This window comes from Vollenhovia emeryi, unplaced genomic scaffold (assembly GCF_000949405.1).
Source record: "Vollenhovia emeryi isolate VEMERY1.0 unplaced genomic scaffold, V.emery_V1.0 DF939184.1, whole genome shotgun sequence".
NCBI lineage: Eukaryota > Metazoa > Arthropoda > Insecta > Hymenoptera > Formicidae > Vollenhovia > Vollenhovia emeryi.
In genome coordinates, this window is record NW_011967182.1 from 401,870 (window position 1) to 426,232 (window position 24,363).

General features: G+C 44.1%; 1 protein-coding gene across 3 annotated transcripts in view; it reads left to right on the forward strand.

Moving 5' to 3' along the window:
• Nucleotides 1–24,363, forward strand: part of LOC105562719 (tyrosine-protein kinase-like otk) — an 87,808-nt gene that overhangs the window by 38,941 nt on the left and 24,504 nt on the right. For all 3 annotated transcript variants that reach the window (XM_012013769.1, XM_012013768.1, XM_012013767.1), the window contains one exon: nucleotides 9,467–9,769. In XM_012013769.1, the coding sequence (XP_011869159.1) occupies nucleotides 9,467–9,769 (303 nt within the window). The remainder of the gene's footprint in view (nucleotides 1–9,466; nucleotides 9,770–24,363) is intronic.

The window sequence follows — 24,363 nt, forward strand, 5'->3', positions numbered from 1 at the left end:
GAGCGTGTGATTAACAGACATCCCTGGCGACGTCTCGCGCGAAAAAAGATCTCGGGGACGTCCCGCGGGATCTTTTCGAGCCAGTCGCGTGCGCCGGAGAGGCTAATTCCCTCGTACACCCTCGTTAGTTTTCCTCGACTCGACGACTGCGCGAAAAGCATTGCGTACGGCTGCGTTCCGTAGAAAAAGCTGCTTTGCAACTGTTGTAAAATTCTCAAATTTCGAGTATACTCTTAGGTTCTGCCAATTAACAGCATTCGCCAATCAGATTCAAGACTTTTACAGCAGGCTTTTCTGCTGAACGCAGCGGCTAGTTTGCGTACATCTTGTTTTATTCTCGTTGGTACTTTGTAGCGACTGTTCCCGGCGCGTATGGAGTCGCGAAATGCTGACAGATATCGCTCGCGAATGATTTAAGTCAGCGTCGCACGATACTATTTTTCCCCACCGAATTGCTCACGAGAACCAACAAGGATGCAGAGTTTTAGGTCAGGTGACTTAAGCCTAGATTCTGATTGGCTCTCGTAAGCGATCCAGTAGGAAAAATAGGCTTTAGAATCGAGTCGTACGAAAAATCAGATCAGGATTAATCACTTTTCGCACGTTTGTCCTTCCCTCTTCCGTGCTGTCATCGGACTCCTAAGCGAGATTAAGAATGACTTGAAACTTCGGTCTGCGAATTGATGAAAAACGTTGTATCGTTAGTTATTCTCCATCGAACTGCCTCGGCTATCCACGCCGCCTTTACAGACGTGGCGAAAGAGGGAATAGAAATGAGGGGAGAAGAAAGATCACAACTTTCTTTTCATTATACCGCTCTTCTCTCTGCGACGCAAATTGCGAGGAGGAGAGGGGAAAAAAGGAGACGCCGCTCTTTCATCCTTAAATCGGAGCTGGCCAATTTGCGCTGGCCCTCCTCGCGGATCCTCCCTCGGCCCCGTCGCGAGGACTCGCGACGGCGAGACGAGGGGTCCGAGTGGTGAGGAAAGGATGCTGCCACTCTCCACCATGACGGCGGTTCTCCTCTCGGAGAGGAGGAACCGGTTCGATAGCCCCGCGCACACCTACACGAGAAGCGACGAGTGTACGCAGACTCGGCGTGCGTCGGGCGGGGAGGGGGCGGAAGGGAGAGGTGGTTGCCGTGCGGTATTACGTAGGTATATACATCTGTACCCAATATCGGCCAGCATCGAAGTTAAGGGGGGGGGGGTGACGAGGGGGTGCGCGCAATGTACGAGATAACCCTCGAGTGCGCTATGGTGCCCCGTGGTTGCTACCCCTCGGTGGTATTCCTCTTCCCCCCCTTTTTCTCTTCCCTTCTGCACCTTTCTCTCCTGGCTCTTTCACTCGTCCCGTCCACGGCTGCGCCACTCACCGGCACCACTTGGCCATTCATCTTGGTCCGGCGCTCCTAATTACACGTCTCGAGTTACGGACGAGAACCGGGACCGCGGGAGTTCTGGAGGAGTCCCGCGCCTCTGAAAAGACGACGGGGGGGCAGGAGGGCACGCCGCGCGGAGCACGACCCCCCGCGTCGCCCGCTCGCGCCGATCGTCGTCGTCCTCGTCTCGATCTCTTTCGGCTCTCCTTCTCCCGCCAACGGCGGCTTTTTTACACTGCTCGCCACTAAGGGTCCTTTGTGCGCGGCCGGCGCGCGCGCGCGTTTATTTTATACGCTGAATGTTATTCAGCGCGATTGCTCGCGCGGCGCGTCTCACGTCTTCCTCCCGCTCGCGAGGTATTAGCCGCTCGTTCTCGTTCGCTCGTCGCAGCGCACGCGTGTCTCGCTGCAGGGAGCGGCGAGGCGAGGAGGGGAAAAAAGAGAGAGAAATCATATTAGCCCTTTGATCCCTCGGGCTGCTGTGAAACGACTTCGGAGAGAAACAAAGAGAGACGGAGAGGCTAATAAAGACGCGGGTGGCGCGTAACGCGTATAAAGAACGAGACCGTCGTTCCTCCTTTTGCAGACGCTGCGCCGCGCCGCTATGTCGCACGTACTCGGACGTGTTGCGACTGTTCTTGCGCGGCTGCAGTTGCGACGCGGACGCGCATCGAGCGTACGTGCGATTTCAATTCAATTACACTCCACCGTGCAAAAGTCTTAGGCAGCTGGAGAAAATACGCAGATGCAGCACGCCGTGAAAACTTTTACTTAAGATATTTAAGATCAGCTTTAGATACTCCGTAGCCAATCACAAATGTCCTATGCAGCATTTTTAGATAAATTCAAAACGGTCTATAAGATCTGACTATGAATACACAGAAAAATAGATACTCTCTGCAATTAACTATTCTTTGTTCTGAGTATTTGATAAGTTCATATATCCGTAAATCTACCATAAAGGCCCGCTGTGTCGCATGGAGTTCTACAAACGCTCCTTTCTTGGCTCTGCTACTGATTGTGAGCTGTGGAATACTCTACCTGCGGACCTCGATTGGCGTTTTTAGGGACAAATTGTTTGACTTTCTACTCGCACAATATTCTCAGTGCTTACAGAGATAGGATGGCAGATCTCTTATGCGCACGAACCGAGGGGGAAACCGCTGAGGGCAAAAAATTAATATATTAAATATTTGGTTTTTAATGTTATTTTTTAAATTATTAAAAAAAATCTGAGCAGCGTTTCTCAAGATCTCGCGATACTCGTAAAAATATTTTGTCTGTATTAACAGAGGCCAAAGTACCTTACAAAAGACCCGTGTCATTTAAACGGCGCCTTTTGAAGGGAGACGTTGCACGGGCGCAGATAACGAATTGCTAACGAGCGTCCGACGGCGCGGACTTGAGATATCTCGAATCGATGTTATCCGAGGGTTGCGCACACGCCCATCGGACGGCGCGATTTTCTTGGAAGCCGAACTCCTTCATCCGAGCGCTCGTCGTCCCGCCGGCCACGTGGAGTCGTAAGATAAACTTTCTATCGGCGAAGAGATACCGAAATTCCGGCTCGTCTTTCGGCAGGAAACGCGCCTCTCTCCCCGGGCGTCTTTTCCCCTCCCGTCCCATTTCCCGGCCGCGTCGATTGCGCGGCCACGGCAACTCGGGAAGAGTTAAAACGCCTTGCCTCGCCGCGAGCGCAGGCGTTTGATGACCTCCGCGATAGCGCCCGGGAAGCGCGGATAATATATTTCGAGGAGCGAGCGAAGGGAGGAGAGTAAGAGGTGGCCCAATAGACGACAGCGGATTCTCTCAAAGTGGTTCGCTCACGTTGTCTGCGTACTCTGCAAATGGCACACTCCGCGTCGGATCTATCCTCTTTTTTTTTCCCATCGAACGAGCTTCCCCCTTTGACCGAGGTCCCCGTGAATGGAAATCGCGTACAGAGATCTGGGCTCCCTTCCTTGCTTGCATTTTTTTCGTCCAGTGCCGCTACGTAGCGGTAACTTTGTTGCTGATCGCTCTCGCGATTCGTTGGGCCAGCAGAGAGTCGAATAAGGGGAACAGAAAGATTGTAATGTCTTTTAACATTAAAACAAATGTAAAAATGAGACAAGTATAAAATGATATTCCATGTCGCCAGCGATAATTAACAACGTCAGTGTTTTCTTGACCATATCTGGCATTTTTAACAATACAGAAAATTTATTGCGTAAAATATTACCTCAGCCAGAGTTTGAATCTGGACCTCCCTACACTCTAGGCGGGCGTCTCACCAATTCGATAATATTTGTCGCAATAACAGGATAAAGATGTTGTCTACGCGTCTATTTCGACTTCTTTTGAACTGTGCGCCAATAAGGGTTGTAGACAACATTTGTTATTGCGACAAATAGTATCATACGCCTCGGTGGTCGAATTGGTGAGACGTTCGCCTAGAGTGTAGGGAGGTCCAGGTTCAAACTCTGGCTGAGGTAATATTTTTCGCAATAAATTTTCTGTATGTTAAAAATGCCAGGTATGGTTAAGAAAACACTGACGTTGGTAATTGATTAACTTAGAAAAATGGAAGGTACTGAAGGTTTTTTCCTTTGACGGGGATACGCGACCGTGCTTGTTTATCCATTCTTATTCACCTGCGAGTTAAAAGTAAATTCCGCGCTTGATCCGTGGATTGGGAAACGACGTGTCTGAGCTTCAAACGGTGGGTTCTTGAAGACAGAAAACAACAGTTGCTTGTCGCAATTGTCTTCATCGTTTCGGGGCACGTCGGTGGTCCGTCGCATTTTATTTCTCTCGCTCGCGCTTCCCCGGGGCGAGAGCAGTTGCACTTTACCCTCGCTAAATGGGCGTCAGTGTTCGCCGGGCTCTCGCGTTTCCTCGCCCTCGCTTCTTTCCATCCTCCCGTACTTCCCGTTTTTTCTCCCTCCCCTTAATAAACGCGTCTTATGTATACGCGTCCTGTTTCGGCGCAGCCTCTCGGGAGCCAGCGGCTCTCAGGATGGAACCTCAGAGCTGCGAAAGCGTCCTGAGAGCGCGAACCATTTACGGTACTCGGAATGTGTCTAGAAGGCGGCACGGTGAACGCAATTATTTGCGCCCAACAGCGTCTCGCGTGTAAAGGCCGTGACACTCACGGCACGTCCGTGGAAACCTACCACGTGCACAATTCGCGCGCGCGCGCGAACGACGCAAGGGGGTGTTGAAGGATCGGTCGAGATACGCGAACGCGCGGGGGGCGGCGAGCTTCTTTTTTCCCCCTTTTCCATGCGCGCGCGCGCGCGCGAGTTGCGTCGTGAATGATGGCCCACGCATAATTCATGTCCGCGTGGCTCAACGTGGCCGCGAGCCGCGTGATAGAGTGCGCATTCTACGTGCACGCAATGAATTATGCATTCGCGTGCATTACATATATCCGCGCCGGGAATCATTCTAATTGATACAGGAAGTTTCTACTGCAGAGGGGAGAGAAGCGCGAGAGCCTTTTGGGAAATTAGAAAGGCTCGATATGTGAATGTCCCTGTTATTATTCCGTTTGTCAGTACATATTTGTATGGTAAAAAAAATTCACCTAAGGTCGTATTGTACAGGGTGTATCAGTGAGCGATGAGTACTTTTGGAAAGCCGCCATTTCTAAACCACTTGACCGATTCTTATGAACCTTGGATGAAAGCGTTAAGGAAGGATGAAATTTTGATTTGGCCATTTATCATAAATCGGTTCACCTTATTATTTTCTTTTTGACGAAAAATTTCACAAGTTCTTAACCATTAGAGTGTGACAATTAAATCATCATAACTTTTGAAACGTTTATCAGAAAATTATAAAATCTGAACACAAATTAGTAACAGTTGAAAAGTCAAAGAATGGTGTTACCAAAAGTTACCAAAGAAAATTCTGCGCATGCTCACATTAAAAATTAAATTTTTTTTATTTTAAGGCCTAATAAAACTCCTTCAACGCTCACAATTACCTATTATCAGTAGCACCAATTAAAAATGTTATTATGCGCAATAAATTTTCTGTATTAAAACATTGGCCGATTAATGTCGACTAAGAAAGCTTGAGTAAATATGTTATCCTTCCTTAACACTTTCATCCAAAGTTCGGTTAAGTGATTTAGAGATGGCATGGTTCACTGATACACCCTGTATATCGGTGAATCTCGCATATGAGCCGATTGTTAGTCACCAAATTAAAAATCGATATTTAAGATACTACAGGCTATACAAATATCATGTAAATATATCAATATTGGATCAATTTGATATCAGATGCTTTATTCGAAATATCGGCTGTTATTAAGATTCTAAGCGCGGATGCACTTTAGTCGAATTGTCATTTTATCTGATTTAAACTTACTATGGATAATTTTATGGAAATGCGAAAACTTTTTAACGGCAGCCTTTCGATTTAAAGATTGTCGTTACCCGGGGTCACGTGTACACATCGGAAGAAAGATTCCGTAGCATAACGAGCCAAGTTCCGCTGGTACCGACGCGAACTTTCTCCCTTCTAGACCTATGATGTCTGGAAGAGGGACCCCGTATACCACGAATAATAATCAAGAAGTGCTCCGATGAGAGGGACTCGTGCTCGCGAAACTACCCCAGCCGGCTGTGAGGAAACAACCCCTTGCGTCCGCGCCGAGACGAGTTATTCTCTCGTCGCTTTCGATTCAGCGGAAGGAGAGTCGCACGAGAGAAAGACATTTTATCATTATCTCATGATGTGCCCTTGGAGTTATTAAGGAAATTAGAAACCTCTCGATAGTACTGTGTTCAAACTACTTGATAAATCTTTCAGCGATCTTTTTGCCTATTAATTCCAGATGTGTAACAAAATTACGGTTAAAGTGGTATTTTCACTTTACTTGTACTTCAATTTCCAAGATACTTTTAAGATTAGTCACGAATACAAGATATAATAAATAGTAATAGTATTTAGTAATGGAATAGTATTTCGCTTTCATTCAATTATTGGCTAATTATTAATAAAAAATATAAGACGGAAAGAGCCGAAGCAAGTGTTGCATGCTAACCTTTATATTTTCTGTTACAAATGACCTAACGAATAAACGTTTCTGCCTGTCATCAGGCCTTCTCCTGCATTACCAATTAATCGCATAAGAGATCAATCGGTTACATTCGCAAAAATCAAATAAGTAATACATACGTTCCGCGCTCACAATTAAGGAAAACTATAGTCGCCGGATAAATCGAGTTACCACTAGTCGTGATATAAAAATGATAGATTTTCTAATTGATGTCAACAACCGCGAAAGCCTGAAAGCCAGTATTGATTTTCCAATTATTGATTTCACTTGGACATATTTACGAAACGTTATTGCAGTTTTGTTTAACTGCCACCTAAACGCGATTTTCTCGACCAGCTCGTAATCGTAAAACGAAGCTCTCAGTTAGACAGATCCCCTGTCTCGGTATTCCGGGTCACTTCTGCACCTCTTTTGAAATCCATCACGTTACATCAACTGCTCTACTACCCGCTGACGGTTGTACGTGCCGTGTCGTCGTGTAGTAGACGTCGGACGTGCGCAGGCACTCAGCATCGGGCAAACGTGGTCGAAAAATCGGACCGCTTGTGTAAACGTTATAAAGCGGCGCGGCTGCAGCTGTCGTCGTTCGGCGCGCGGAGAAGAAGTAAGAGAAAGGAGAAGGAGACGTTTAGCTCTCTCGGGGAGGAAGCCAATCTCGAGAGTAGGTCGTAAAAGCGGTCGTGTTTACCCCTCGGGGAGGTTTCACGACCGGCAACCAAGACGACTGGCGTAAACGTGCAGTCTTTTTTTAGGCTGCAACGCGCGGCTTTCTCTCGTCCCGGCTCTCTTCTGCTGATAAAGATTGACATCGAACCGCATTCGGAGATACCGCCTAATGATCGCGTTGAAAAGGCGCGGTTACCTACCGTCGTAAAGCTTTGCTGCATTAGCTGAAACTCCCCTGATTTCTCATCGGACAACCAAACGAGCCGACGATATTTTTGGAGACCATATTTTTTTTCACCTCTCGCAACCGGAAAACCGAGCGATTCATCCTCCGACGAGACGCGTCTCTCGGAATCGATAGCTGCTTTTGCGCGCGCATTGACCGCGAACTTTGCGTAGAAACGCGTGTTTTTACGCGCAGATTCGCGTATAATTACAACAGACTACGTGTAACACTGATCAATACTGACCACGTAATCGCAACTACATGTTAAAAATTTTTGTCATTTAGCAACAGCGTTCTTTCAGCCCGACTTCCGATTGTAACTCGGGGTCTACAATGCAAATCTCAGAGTCGCAGTCGTAAAATTAATCAACTATGATTGGTCAATTCTTATGTGTCTGGCTGAATGTGACGACTGCGACTCTGAGACTCGCACTGTAGACCCCGCATAATTGGTCAAGTCAGACACGTAAGAAATGACCAATCATACTCAAATTATGTGGTCAGTATTGATCAGTGTTACACCTAGTCTGTTGTAATTATACGCGAATCTGCGCGTAAAAAATCGCGCGTTTCCACGCAAAGTTATAAATATACATCCAGACGAAGATTCGCCAAGTTAGTAGTTATCGAAGCGAGTAGGAATTTCTCGTGCAAACTTCCTGGATATACGCCACGCTTTTCGACAGTCGTGAAACTTGGAAGCCATAGGACACACCGCGGCGGCGCGAGACCAAAGGAGATACCTGGATCCACAATTACAGATTGGGGGAGAGACTGGCACTGTCCGCGCGCGAAGATAAATAAAAGAGCCAGGGGTCCCGCGCTCTGCCTGCATGATAGATTTATGATCGTACGTTATGGTCCCCAGTACACGACAGTTAAATTATATAGCGTTCAGGATCACTACCGGACATTTGTTACTAGTCGGAATAAATTACACGCGCCGAACGTTATACGTATTGTTATAGCTTATATTCAGTAAGACCACGTTTGAAAGTGCCGTAACAACATTCAGAATATAATCATGCGTGTCAGATTTAAAAGATTTTTCCGGCAAGTAAACCACTTTGTGGGCGATTTCAACGCGACATTCACGAAATCATTGATCTGTCGTTCGCTACGAGCGATCGGAGTTTGAGGGGTGAGACGCGGCTCTTGCTTGGCGATCTCTGAGATTTGAACAAGTAAAAGATCAGCGTAGTATGGTCGCGATATATTATTTCGCGACCGCGATAGATTAATTACTTCCAGACAACTGCACAGACACGCGTTGCGTAGACGAGAGATCGATGGTGTGCGAGAAGACGGCGAACAGGCATACGGGTGCCACGCAGTTAGTACGCGCGTTGCATAGTGCAACGTACGTGCAACGTGTTGCCGGCCGGCGCGGTGCGGCGCGGAGAAACAGCGATCGATTTTCGCCCCGGTACAGAGGATTTAATCCACACCGATGCGGCCATTGTGTGTATGCAAAATCCGCGCAACGTTCGGCGACGGACGTAGGGATCGGCGAATCACGAGCCTACGTGTGCCGTATTGTACATTTGTACCGGCCATCTAGCATTTTTTTCTCCTCTCCCTTTTCGACGAACTCGACGAACAGAAATATCGCTTCAACCGTGCGATTCTCGTTTGTGGGCATTTGCTCTCTCGCGCCGCGGACACTTGACGCCGCTCGTTTCGGCTCCAGCCGTCTTTTAAGGCCAAATCAGACTAGCAATTGTCGACGAGGATTGAATTGGGATTGGCGATTGGCGATTGTCCTCTAGCCAATGAGAGCAAAGCAGCCAGCGATTTAATCGACTCTCATTGACAATCGTCAATCGCCAATCCCAATCCAATCCGAGTCGGCAATCGCTAGTCTGATTCAGCCTTTACACCTCCTATGATCGTTTGACGAAATCGGACGCACTTTTACCGGCGATATCGTCCGCGAGCGATGGTACTTATCTATAGCATTTCTCAAACTTATCCTTCGAAAAGAAGATCGTATCATGAACCCCTTAACAATTGCGCAAAGAAATAATTTTGGTATAAGGACAAAGTTAGACAATAATTTTCGGCCGATTTGCGAATATTCGCAACGTTTACCGATTGATCGATATTTTATTGTTAACAAGACGATTTTTCTTTTTCACAGCGGCACCTGCTCACGGCCAAGACAGCGATCTTTACTTTTCCGTAAGCCCCGAGACTCACTCGGTTGTCGAAGGACTTCCGGTTCGCCTGAGATGCGAGGCTCAGCCAAGCTCGCATGTCAAGTACTCGTGGAAGATAGACGGCCAGCTGCTTGCGCCGAGTCCGCGGAGGCATCAGGTCGAGGGAGATCTTTATATCACCAGGGTCAATCGAATCTTGGACAGCGGGAACTTCGTTTGTGTGGCCACACGCGAGGATACCGGCTACTCGATCGAGAGCTCGCCCGCCAAGATCGACGTTCAATGTAAGTCTTGTCGCTCGAATATCAGCGCATTTTAATTATGTCGTTTGCTTTCGAACTTATTCATCTTATTGATTGTAATTTTGTAAATCTGTGTTTTTCCAAAAATTTCGCTTCCTACGAATCGCAGCGTCGTATTATGTCGTATACGTTTGTTTGTTATATGGTGCACGCCTGCTATTAATTTTCATACCTTTGATACAGTTATCACTAATTTGTAAAAATAACTTGTATTTACGTAGTGTGTTATTTATTTGCGTGGAACGTAGTTATTGTCTGAAATGGCGTGTGTATGCATTTTGACGGTACTAATTTCAATTAAGTGTTGCAACGGGAAAATATATGAATTAATTAAAGCCCGAAGTCGCGAAAAATAATGTGCGAACTGGTATATTATGAAATACGCACATACATACATACGTACGTATTTAAATGTTCTCTCTTCAGAGTGAACGACAATGAATGTTCGCGAATTTAGATATTTATAATTGTTATACGAGTCGAAAAGGTACTAGGATATTCAGAAAGTTTTATATCTGGAGATGATTTAATAATCACCTAACGAAAACCTGTATTATATGTCAGAAAATAACGGTTGGAAAATACGGTATATGTATATAAGAATTCACATATTAAATTAAAAAGTTATTAAGGCTACCTTCAGCTTGCCCGGACCGAAGTAATGATTTGGCGTTCTCGTTTCTATTTCATTTAATAATCACGTTTTGATAAAAGATAAAACGATACTCCGAAGTTAATTGCACGCAACGTGCATTTTGCTGGTGTACGTTAGACGGAAAAATAATAAGAAAAATTATAAAGCCTTTATGGTTTGCTTGACACTCAGGAATTTCGTTAATTATCACACGAACGAAATCTCAAATCTTAATACATTTCAAATGCACAAACCGGAACATACCTATTATTAACATACATCTTATTAATAAACAATATGTCACGATTTTCAATGCGACGACTGCTTAGCGAAGCAAGTATGCATGTGATTTATTTACACCATGAAATATTTAAGGTGTCGTGAAATAAATGTAATAAACACTAAATATTCCATTTCTTCTATTTCAAATTAATTACCAAGAAATATGGCTTCTCGTTATTTAAATGACTCGAGTGTGGCGAGTACATTATTGCGCGTTATCGATCTCAACACGATAGGCAAATTATATTTCCACCAAATATATCCTCAAATCCAAGCGTCGCTAAGAAGATAATGAGCGTCTACGAATATCGCGAAACATAATTTATTATCTTTCCTGACATTTCACACACATTCACGCTTTAAATACTTGCCTCGAGAAGTAATCGCCGCTCCGATATATTTATGAATCCACGATATCCCTCGTTCCTCGCACGTTCTTGCTCTAGTGGTAAATCGCGCGAAAAATATTTGCTTCGAGACGTAATCGCTGCTTCAATCTACGTTAAAGAATCTACGAAACAAATCGGAACTCTCGATTCTAACGTTCGCAATCGCGTGCTAATAATGACGAGATATGATGGCCTTTGGCGTGCTTTTTAACACTTGTCACGATCGCGTTGAGAGAACGCGAGAGATAAAAAAAAACGACACGCGCTCGGAGCGGCCCATGTCGCTCATCACCTGCTCGCTCAAGTCACGCCGCGTGTGAATGATAACGCGGTGATCTGTGTGCGTTGTACGTTACGGAAACAAACACATTGTACAATAGAGACTTTCGCCCCGCACGAAATATTTGAAACATTTTGATATGAATATTGACCAAAATTCCTTCATTGCCTCTCTAATCAATTTTAGACAGAATAATCTGTCAATACTTAGCATTTCGTTTCGTAGACTCATCACCTGAGATAATGAATAATTCCGTTCGATTAACAGAGCACGCTAGAATAGAAATATAATTTATGGTGATTTAAAATGGTAAATTGTAATTACTCTTAAAAAATAATCTAAAGTAAATTTGTTTTATGAAAGTATTAGTAAAATTGAATTTGGACTTGAACTCAAGTTTGTAAGAATTTTTCTTTTAAATGATCTTTGAAATAAATTATAGAATAAAAGAATTAATAAACATACACGTATACATATAATCTTATTTCAAGGATCGATAACATCGAAGATAAGACTCTGTTTTGAAGTAAATTTTATTAGAGTTCTTTAACTAATATTTAATTGATATAAATATTTAATTTATTCTTGAAATCTGTTTATCAATTAATGCATTTATTAAACCGAAATCTTTTTTAAGCAAATAGTTGAGCCTTGTTGCGCTGTAATTGGACTCGTTAATTCAATGCAATTGCGCTCGTATCCAGTGCAGTTTAGCTGCCAAACTTTGATTTAGTCCAACTCTACTATCGAACGTCTCGGTATTAATGTAGCTTTGGTACTTATGCCAGTGCTTACGCTCCGCGAAAACGCACGAGTTAAGCATTTCTCTCGAGAGTGTCCGGGGCGAGGCGAAAATCACAAAGTATACACTTGCTCCATAATGCGACTGCACCGGTCCGATAAACCGATATAATCCGCCGTTCACCGTTGCTTAGTCAACAAAGGGACGCGGCGATGGTGGACCTCGTCATCGTCGCCCGGGAGACCCCGAGAGAGGGGGAGAGAGGGGGAGAGAGAGACAGAGACGTCGATGTTGATCATGTCTCTCTCGATGTTGATGTTAAGTTGATGATTGTCTCTGCTCTATCTCTGTCAGACAGAGACAGAGAGGAGTGGAAGAGGACCGAAGCAGCATCATCGCCATGGCACTTTTTAATCGCCCCGTCTCCGCGAGAGCGCAGATCAAACGCCTCGTGTGTAGAAATTACACGGGTCGAGCAAAGTGAAACGGATGAGCGATGGAAGGAGTCGGGTTCGAGAGGGAGGAAAACGATAGGGGATTTCCGCGGGGGTACGGGTCGCGGAGGAAGGCAGAAATCGATTCGTGACGGTTCAGGTTACGTTCCCTCCCCCCTCAATACCCTCTCCAATTATTCGCCCGCGCGACATTAATTAAGCAAGATAATTTGCTCTCGAACCGTGCACCGCCGGCGCGACGCGGCGTCCGCGGCAACTGCCGTCCAGGCGGAACTCGCCGTTCTCGCGTTCGCATTTTAATGATTCACGTACGCCCGAGGTCTCTCTAGCTGAAAATATAATTCCGCGGATGTTAGGAGAATCGACGACTAAGTGGAAAGCGTTTACATGTACGCCAAGTCGCCCCGTCTGCGTAAGCACTTTTACATGCGTCGGAAATGCAGAAACGAAGTTGACGGGATGCGAAAGCTTGAAAAGAGGGAAGGAAAAGAAAATAGATAAAACGCGGAGGTGCATTGTCAACGCGCGCGCACGGGAATGAATGAGTAATGAAGAACTTTGCTGGAAAGTACATATTATTAGATCGCGAGCGCTAAAGAGGATGGAAGAGGGCGATGGTAAGAGGAGAGACGACCGGGGAAAAGGAACAAAACGAGAAAGGGAAAGGGGTGCGGGTGCGTCGTTAGCGTACCGGTGGCAACTCGTTATCATGTATCGCTTCGTAATTATTATTACACGCAGCTGCCACGAGCATCCGACGACGACGTAGAGCACTGGGCGGATGCGAGTGCATTTAGCGCACGCTTAATACCGGCGCACCAATTTTCATTTAGTAATTGCAATAAATATGGCTGCAGCTGATATAACCACGACGTCGCGTTTCGATGCTCTTTGACTCGCGTCGCTTTCAGAGTTTTGTCTAATCGGTGGAGTTTTTTTGCACATAATAATAAATAGGGGTGTATTTAGAGAGATCGATACTAATTGTAAGATGGGCTGCTGAGCAACTTTTCGGCAAGAAAAACTGACTAGAACTAGACCAGGATATGTACCTGGGATCTTCCGCTTGCCCGGAGACTCTGCCTACTAAAGCCAACGGCACACGATACTATTTTTCCTACTGGATCGCTTACGAGAGCCAATCAGGATTCAGCTTTGAGTCACCTGATCGAAAACTCTGCATCCTGATTGGCTCTCGTAAGCAATCCAGTAGGAAAAATTGTATCGTGTGCCGTTGGCTTAAGTTATCCAGGCCCACAATGAATGATATATATGTCGCAGGAGCTTTATTTTGAGCTATCTACTAACAACGTTTTTGGGAGTCTGGAAAAGTTGCTCGAGTAGGTCGGTCGGGGAAGCGTGATTGTGACTTAGAGGTTTGAGACCGATCCAGAAGAGAGGAACTTGCTTACCTCGACTGATTTCCGTTCTCCTAAATCCATTCTGCATTTTCTTTTATTGGAATTTGTTTTTGGCCGTAATGTTCTTCTAAAGAAGACACATTTTCCATATATTATAAATAAGAAGAAGAAGAAGGCCACCAACAACTATCGATATCGTTAACGAACGTTCGCGCAGCTTCTTTACACGATAGAAAAGCTGCGCAAACGTCGTTAACAATATCGATGGTTATCGGTAGCCGAGTACAGAATAGAGTCCCCGCGAGATAAATACCTATATGTATATACTTATCGATATTAAAACAACAGAAAATATTTGCCATTTGTTAATAACGCGTCGCGTTATTTTCTGCTGTTTTAATATTGATTTAACATGAGAGAGACAAGTGCGTCATATTGGTCGTGCATTGTGCAGATGAATCGTTTTCATCGTTTGAGATTTTAATCCATATTTGATTATTTTAATCTCGTCGAAAGTACAATGCTCCGACAGTTTCAAATGGAATAATTCGCGCGCGATCAACGAACGGAAGAAATCCCAGTTCTGTGAAAAATCGGAAATTTGTTTGTCAGCGAGAGGAGTTAGCGCGGCACAATAATAAATCAACGTACCGGTCAAAATTATGCGGAAATTCCTAATTCTCCTGCGCTCGTGAAGAGCCAAAGTTAGTTTAACGGTGACACTGACGGCATATCCAATCAGTAATTAGTCCATGTCTATTATTAACGCGATATTCTCGCAGCTATTATAAATTGCCTTATTGAATAATTGAGGAATTGTTGGAGTAATTGTACGCGAAATATTTGCATAAAAGATTTTAGCATAAAGAAAACGATTTTATTTATTTTTTATTACGATACTTCATTTGTGACATTCGCGTAGATTTTTTGCAATAATACAATACTATAGATACTATAGAATATGTAATTAAGAGAGACAAAAATTACATAACATGTTAAATAAAAAAAGAATAAAAATAATTGCAACAATAATTAAATGAGTTTTATAAGCGAGTTATTGGCCTGTAAATTTAATTATTGCTAAAAATTGTTCAGTTCGTAAGCCGTATTCCTTAGTTTCTCTGTTTCACAAATTTGACTATCTTTGACTATCGTAATTTTACTGATTGCGTTTTACTACGATTTAACCCTTTGATACTTTTTGGAACTTTTTTGCATTGCATGACCATGGTCATTTAGCCGACTTTCAAGCCGATTTTCTGATTCTGAATTCCAAGGCTTTTTAATCATCCAATCTTGAAGCACTATAGCTCAACGGAAAGTAAGCGTGAAATTTATTTAATTTTACTCGCTTAAAACAGCCCAAAGCGGAATTGAAACGTATTCGAATTTACAATGTATGTATTGTCAATGATAATTGTGCGTTCTCAGTGTCCTTTATTATCTCTGCATTATTTTAATTTAATTATCGGGAGTCCTTCGTTAATTCTTTCTATTCGTCAAGAATTGTATTTCCCGCTCGATTTCGGTAGGAAAAAAAAGTAGTGTACCACAGTGCATGGTGACGTGGTATAATACGCCACGGTGGCACTGAAAGGATTAAGAAGTAAAATAGTGCTGTAGCGCACGTGTATTTATACTAGAACGCGCACGTGCAGTTAGCCACGCGCGAGCATACACTCCCAGAGCATTCGTTACGAAACGACCATTTTAGTCAATCCCTTAAACCACGGTTTAATGCCTAAATCTCTTCGGCGCGTAGGGGGAGTACGATGTGTGCATGCGCGAGTGGCACTTCTCCCATGTCTCGTATTTTCGTTTCATTAAATTTAATGACCGACCATATTTCGGCATATCCGCCGACGGGGCCCTTTTCGGGGTGGTAATTTGCGTTTCGGGGTCTGCCGGACGATGAAACTACAATTTTAAGCAGTTTAGCGTCCAGACGGGACGACTCGTTTTGTTATTTCCCGATGCCGCCTCCACCGTGGGTCGCGACGAAATCAATTAGACAGTCGCCCGGGCGATTGATCGATAAACACGTCGGCGGAATATTGAATGCGAAACGAGATAAATTACATCTAAAAAGCCCGGATGAAGTATCGAACGGAGGATTGATAGTGTGCGGCTACGGATAATAATTACTTAAATCAATTAGCGTCGCGGCAAACGTCGAGCCATACGGCAAACGAATATGTCGAACGAATTTATCTCGGCCAATTTATTTGCAAGTATAATAACCTTTAATTAGGTTCAGAATACACCGGTTAACATTTCTCATTAATATTCAGCTATGCTTTAACAACAACGCTGATGAAGTTGAGCACATGCTGGTTCTCGTGCGATTGATATTCCGCCAACTGCGACGGGATACTAAATAATCGGTAATTACCGCTCACACTCGCAGCTTTATCTAATACAATGCGCAATTAATCGCGCGCATTAAATGATGTATTCTATTTTCATAGTGAGATCAGAATCAGGATCTCTGGCGCGAGACAATGGGACAGATAACGGAAGATTATGTCACTATGTCTCTGGCGCAGTTGAATAATGTTTAGACACATAATCTCTCCAATGTTTTCTTTCACACTCAAATTAGATACAGGAAATAAAACTTAAAAGTAAATTAATTTTCCTTTTCTACCGAACACTATCCTACTTAGAATATTTTGTATATTGTTACGTTGACGCAATATTGTTGCGGGGATCTGCGGGCGCGACGATACAATAAAGCTGAAACGAATTGTATTAAAATTGAATGGCACTATTTATTAAACCGAATGCGAATAAGCTAGATTAAATGCGCGAGTTTATGTTCATTAATTAAACATACAATAAATCTTCTTAATCTCGGTACGGCATAGGGAGAACCGCTAACGGTACTGTTACACTAAGAAATTGAATCATCGCGACCCTTCGTTAATATCTTGCTTCCAGGACGATACCGACGTTGGTGTTACCTAAAGATGCACTTATTATAATGTTTTTCGAAGATACAAATCAAATCTTAAGCCATTGTAAGTGTCGTATTCCAAGTTCCATCCTCGAAAGGTCGGGCGTCTGACGAGTGATCTCTCGAACGTGCACGCCCGATCGTTCCGCACTCTGCGTCGCGTCAACCGCGTCCCCCTCTTTAATTTCCAACCCCTTTGCACCGGCAAGCGGGGTGATGAGCGAGACAAGCGGGAAGAAGAGTAATAACGCACGGCGAGGAGAATCCTTTGTTCAAATAAAAAAATAACATCTCGCAGCGACGGCTAAAAGATGCTGCGTGTCGCAACAATGGGTGGGAAGTTGTTCGGCCTCCGGCAAGGGTAGGGAAGGCTAAAACGCGAGGAGTACAAAGAGGGAAGGTGGGGAAGGTTCAACCTTGTCGACGTTCCGGAAGATCGTATCTGATTTATACGGCGCGAAACACACGAAATTTCGACCGTGTACCTCGACGCCTCGCGTTACGGAATTTCGCGAGCTGCTATATTTACCGGATTATTGTCAGCGAGCGTCTGGATTCGCGCCGTTACTTTCATTATTACTTAGCCGCTTCCATTTTTATGCGCGATAACGTGGGCGAGGGAGAGAATAAAATCCTTCCGTCTGACTTTGCGAATCGCCCGTGCGTGCATAAGTAAAATGAGACTGAAGCAAGTAGAGCGCACATTCGTGCTCTGGATTCAATCATTGTATTTCATTATGATTTTCTTTTTATATTTCACTGTACCATTTCTTTACTGTTTACTTTATTACTGAATAATTATTTTGAGTGAAAGTCTACAGTTTCCACTTGAGTATGATTCTTGACGTTAGCATCACCCGAGTATAGTCTATTTTTATTCATTAATAGAAAAGTATTATAAAATGCTTTACTCTTACGTACAGATTAAATTAATAGTAAGAAATTAATTTTTGCGTGGGGAAATCAATTACAGTTGTGAATGAAATTAAGTCATCCCGTGATACTAAATCTTATCGTTGGCTAGGCTTTCGATGGTTGTACACTTAGTTAATTGTGGGTCTTAATGTATTTTCTACACAAGACCGTTCATTTCTCCTAATATTGGTGATGTAATATTAATGTAGATGTCCCTTTATCGTCTCTTGTTGCGAAGCAGGGCCACTGCCGCGCATAAAGTGATAAAGCGCTCGGCCATTCATCATTCCGCGAGCGGCTAATTGGCCTCCATCAGCCTGCGGCGGCGCAGACGTTAATACGACGAAGAAAACTCTTGAAGAGGCGCATTACGTGGCTATTAACGCAATACGAAGTGCCAGCGTACGCGATGATAAGATCCGAAGTGCGTGCAGTCAAGCAGAAAAATCTCGTCTTCGCCTTCTTCCGATACGAATAAGTGGCAAGAGCTCGTGATTAACGGTTGCGTGCTAGGAATACGATCGCGGTAAGGGCGAAGCTACCGCGTTTTCGATTTAACCATCGATTTTCCACGTTCGCCATTCGTCTCGATCGTCGTCCTAATGTAATGACTGTTAGACCTGTCGAATCGCGCGATTTATATCGTTTTCTATCACATTACGTTTCGCAAGCTCTGGTGAGAGAGCCGCTTTTTCTTATTTAAATAATTTCGCGAGGGCTCAACGTTTCTCAAAATCGAGGATTTCACCGTTGTTTTTCTTCAGAGATTTTTAACGCTTTATAATCTTTCCATTCATCTTTTTGTATGTATCAACAAGATCAGTGTAATTAAAATAAAATCGTTGAAACAACATCAGTATTAATAAACATCAGATTGTTGTCTTAATAATCTGGATATTTAGTTCAATGCTTAAAATTAAAATCCATAGCGACTACAATTGAGTGAATTATTTATGTTTGTGGCAGCCCGTGGCGTTAACGTTTCATTCATTTTATTTAATCAACAGCATTTTTTTCCCGTGTAACTGTATAATTCTATATATTTATTTATGTGACATATTTTGCAAAAAGAACCGTGTTCTTCACATATCTTATATCGTACTTGGCGGGCATCATTAGTCGTTCGCTAGTAATGAGAGGTCTCTGCCACGTAATTTCTAGACGTATTATCCAACTTGCAGATTGCGCAGCATTTTATGCTCCCTATAAACGCGCTTGTGTGTAAGATTTTTTTATGTACACGACTCTGCGTAAGGATACCTGCATTATTGCATTGCGCGCAGTCTTCCCGCATAATACGCGGGGCCAAACGACAATTAGGCCTCCACGTATTGTGCCTCACAACAATGGCTATTTTTCATTGCTTGTACTTAGTTGAGCGGAGTGCGTGCACCCTCTTCCCCGGCTGCGTCGGCGCAGGAAGGCAGTACTTTGCGAGTATGTCGTGAAATTTGTCGTGCAGGAGACTACAGCACGCGAGCCTACTCAAATTATAATATTACAAGATTTAAAAACCTACTTTTCTCTCCCGCAAAGACACCGTAATTAATTTTCAGATATAACAGTATGTCGTAATGTTAACAATCTCCAATGCATATCAGTCGTTTTACTCAAATTCTTTTTCCATTCTCTGCAATCTCACATAGTGCCACGAAACGTACGTATCTTCTTTTATTCACCACATTGCTAGAACCTCGCTATTAAACTGCGTGTATTTTCCGAGTTACCCTTTTTTTTAGCCAGTCGGAAGAATTTCTCTCGAGCTCGAGCGCACGCACCTATTTCATGAAAATGAAGATACCTGGCCGGCTATAATATCCCCTTTAAAGGAACAAATCCGCGCGTTCTCGACTCGAGATCCAACCGTGGCTCTCTTCTTCTCTCCTTTTCACCACGTCCGCCTGTTCTCCGATCTCTTTCGTGCGGCCGGAGAAGTCAATTCAGGGAGGGTTTGCTTGCATTTTCATTGTCTCGCCTCTGTGTGCGGGCTGTTCGTCGCCGTCGTCGTCGTCGTCGCCGTCGTATTTGACATTGACGTCGACGATACCCCTGGAGTACGAAAGAGCGAAAGGGAAAAGAGAAGAGAAGGCGCGAGGAAGGACGATAGAAAACTAATCGTTGCTCATGCGCGCAAAGATGCGTCTGCATTTTTGAACCACCGCATGTATGACGATCGCCAGCCTACTTGGTCTTCTTATTCGTTTTCACTGCCTCTTCTTCTGCACCATTCGTTCTACCTGTCTCGCATCTTCTTCCTCCCCCTCTCTCACTCCCACCACCCCTTTTATCATCGCATTGTGTAGGCTGAATTGTACATGCGCCGCTGAATTGCAGCGAGTGCAACACTTGACGCCCGTATACGGGGCGGCTACCGCGCTGCACTCCGTGGCGACCTCAAAAAGAGGCACTAGAAAACGCGTTAACGCCGTAAATCATGCCTTTCCGTAATGTCCATTTTTTCCCGCCGCGTCTCTCTCCAACGCGAAAGGAACGCGCAACAGAACATAATCGCTAACAGGTGCGCCGGGTCTGATTAGTCGCAGCGTAAATGGAAGCGCGAGAATTGCATCGACAAAGCGACGCGCCATTCTCCACCCGCAGCGCAGCGCTATTCTTTCCTCGTGTATAAGCCGGGACTCGCGTATCAGGAAACAAATTATAGCGCAATATACATAAATCAAAATTAATAGCCACCGGTTTTTCGCCGCGACTGTTTGAGCTTGCGATCTCTTTTTAATACATTTACAGCTGTGGATTCACTTTGCCATTTCTTCATACAGGGAGAATAAACGAATACGGCGCGCGAGAGAATCGAGTGAGAAATATCGCGGAGACTTTTCTTGCGCGTGAGGACTGCACAGCTACCCGCGCTTCCTCCGCCCGCGTTTTTGTTCGTCAGGATTAGTTCCACCCCGAAGCGATGAGATTGCATGAATCCATCAAGGGAATTGCTGGCGCGATGCACTTGGGCACCTTAACAACTTACGGGCCCCATATAAAAAATACGATTCCACTTCATTATGGCAAATTGAGTTTGCGCGCTATTCTGCAGTGCATTTAAGCTTCTTACTTCTTCGGTGCTTACATATTTTCTATGTTTGCTGCCGAGTCTGAGCGGAATCTGCCAGTATTATATTTCGCAAAATAAGGACGCGCAGTCTGTTCCATTAAGCGCGGTGCCCGTGGAAAGGGGCCCCCTCCTAGAAATTCTAGACGCACCAACGATAATTGCCACGGCTAGTTGTACAATATTAACCCGATGAATTTGCACGAGTTCTAACATTTTTGACAGAAGCTCCGATTCGTGTAACGAATGAACGCGGTTAAATTATTTCCTTCTCTGCGCACGAAAACTTCCAACGTTTCCTTGAAATATCCCACGTAGATGCGCGTTACTTGACAACTTGCTTATCAGAAAATTGTGTTATCAATCACGTGTCGGGATTATTACAAATGTAATAAAAGAATTGAAAATTAGGTTCAAACCCTGGCTGAGGTAATATTTTTCGCAATAAATTTTCTGTGTTAAAAACACGTTGCCAGTTATGGTCGATTGTAAGCTTAATTATTGTTAGTCATGTACTGGCGTCAAATAATTCTTGAAATTGAAAATTACTTTGCATCCCGAAATTCTTCTACAAAAATAGTAATTTTTTATATGCCAATTAAAGGTAGAATTCTACAAACAAAATTTTCAATAAAAGTTACGTTGTAATAATTTCATGATATATTAAAAAATGTATAAGATTATAAAGCATAAAGCGCACGTAACAGCGATGTTTAACGCAAACGTTTTGCCGTCAACCAGCGTATGTACTTGTCCATCAGTAGGTTATCATCTTCGAGATAAATAATCGACTGCAAGTGTACAGATCGCGGCATATTAAATGGCATATGCGTGAATGCAACTATGATAGCAGAGCGGAGAGATGTACGGTACGCGCAAAAAAAACCGATAAAAAGCGGGACCAAGAAAGAAGACTGCGGAAAGAGGAAGATGAGAGATACGAGAAAAAAGGCACGGGGTTTCTCGGCATGAGGATCCGGCTGTTGAATGCGGAAGGCTCGACTCGTCATCAATTTTACTCGTCGCTAATTAACTTGCGCGCTTTTGCTAATTAGTTGCGCGACTGTGCGGAAAAAAGTCCGCTGTCGCACAAAGCGCGCGCGAAGCTGCGCTTGGCGAAATTCGCGGAGGTAAACAACGGGATCGCTCGCCGAAGATCCGAGACGTATCTCCCGTTTATAATAAATATTTTCTAATGTGTATCTATACGTTTAGAGAATCCTGGACTGATGACAATTACCGACATTATACGTTCAATCTTTTTTTCGAATGCCTCCACAGAATTGAAAATCCTTTTACACGTTTAAAGTACACATAGAAATAAAGGGTGGGATACCCAATTTGAGACTAAAATCAAAAACATTACAAAATTATACTCTTGTTATACCTTTTTGCACCTGTCAGTTCATTGAAGCATTTGTGTAATATATAAATTATGGCTGCGGCCCACTCGATGCTGCAAATGTTTCAAAGCGTCTTTTTCGTTATTAAAAGGACAAAAGCACCAAGTAGACTACAGCTTGTATGACTTATATGTACAGAACGAAAGTGCCTCACTTTCTAAATGAAAGAATTTATGTTGGGGTGCAAAGTTAACACACGCCTCAGCAAGGCCTAATGCCCAAACTAATACCCTCAGCGGTTTCCCGCCTCGTGCAGAATAATAAAAAGAGTAGTAATTATATGCAGCACTAGTTGCTAGATCTTGCAATGGATGACGCTGTAATATATTAGACAAGGATATCTCTGTTCTCGTCTCTTTTCTATTGTGCATGGATACATGTATCTCCAACACGTGTTTACGTCCTGGGCTGCATGATAATATAAGAGATTAAATTATCAATATTTTTGAAGTTTAGCCGACACTCTAGTATTCCCTTGACAAGGGCTGCTTTTGAGACGAGGGTCAAGATGATTCGGGTCAAAGTAATCCGTGCGCCATGATTGGCCAAATCGAATTCTTCGCTCTGATTTGTCTCTCCCGCAGTATCGTATCGTTATAAAGATACTTGAAAATTCCTTCACCTTTATATATCTGTATACAACTACAGACCCTCTACAGCTGACAGAGTTGTTACGGTACTGGAGAAGGAACTAATCAAAACGACGAATTCGATTTGGCCAATCACTGATCATTTTGACCCGGAATCATTTCGAGCCTCGTCGCGAAAGCGGCCAAGGACGATTGCCGATCGCACCAAACGGCCTTTTCAATGTGCATTGCATGCAATGTGAACGATGCGCTTGGAAAAAGGTACACCGCCTGTTAAAACTTCCCTCGTTCTATTTTGCCGCCTGCGGCGGCGGTTTTCGATGTAAACGATACAGAAAACGCACGGTTCCCAGCCAAACCGAGGCGCAATTTTCTCCCTTTTTTCTCTCCTTTTCCCCCCCATTTTTTTTTTAGATAGTCGACAAACTGGAAAAGCTGCGATAAAAAATGCGGCGAGAGGCAACGTCAAGCATGGAATTGGTTATTTCGCGCAAGTCCGGGAATGTATTTTTTATACTATACGGCGTTCTACCGCGCGAGAACATAACGAGCTACCCTTCGGTGGGTTCACGCGCCGCCACGTCGCTTCGTGGCGATGTTTTAATTTCCCGTCGCGAGAAACTGTGCGCGGGTGGAAAAAGAAAAATGGCAACTCCGCGGAGAAATGTGCAAACTGTGCATTTCTGGCTGCGACGCTTTAGAAAATCTTAATAGCGCACCATTATGCGTTATATTCGATTGTCATACGTTCGATAAAGCGATTATCGGATTCTATCAAAATCTCTGCTCGCACTTAGAAACGCGAGCTAAGGATGTTGTATCGCAAATCATGTTGGAACGTTCTCTTCAAAGAGATGCGATGCCTGCGGTGCAATGCGCCTAATTTTTTAAACAACACACGAATCTGTAATAAACGATGCGAGTCAAGTAACTGGAGTTCCTCAGATGGGCAAAGTATCTACGGGCCCATTAATTTCTCCCGCACGTTCGTCGGTAGATGACGTCGAACGCTGATGGATGCACGCACCGCGAAGGTCGTAGATCTCAGGTTGCATATGCACGATGATCTGTCACGGCCGGCATTTATGCACTTCCGCCTACTTCTTCACTTGCTTGTCCGACGGACCCTTGACGGTTTGCAAACGAGAACGATGCATTTACGATGCTGCTCGTTTGGCGATGCCGGGCATTCCTTATCGACATCTATGCCAGCGCGGTTAATACGCGGACCGCGAGATGCAACCGTTCGGCGGAGAATAAAACGACCGCGCTGTCGAAGAAGAAGTCGTCCATTTGCTCGCCGACTCATCTGCTTGGTCCACTCGTTAATATCCGACGGACGTAAAGTAACAACGCTTCATCGCGGTATAAAATTTATGGGCGTGTACAGCACCGCTGTTAATCTCGAGTATATTTTTTTATACATTCCTTAAAGATGGAGTGTCTTCTTCCCTTCTTCTTGTATTTTTTAATTTATTTCTTTTCGTGAGTAAATGCACTTT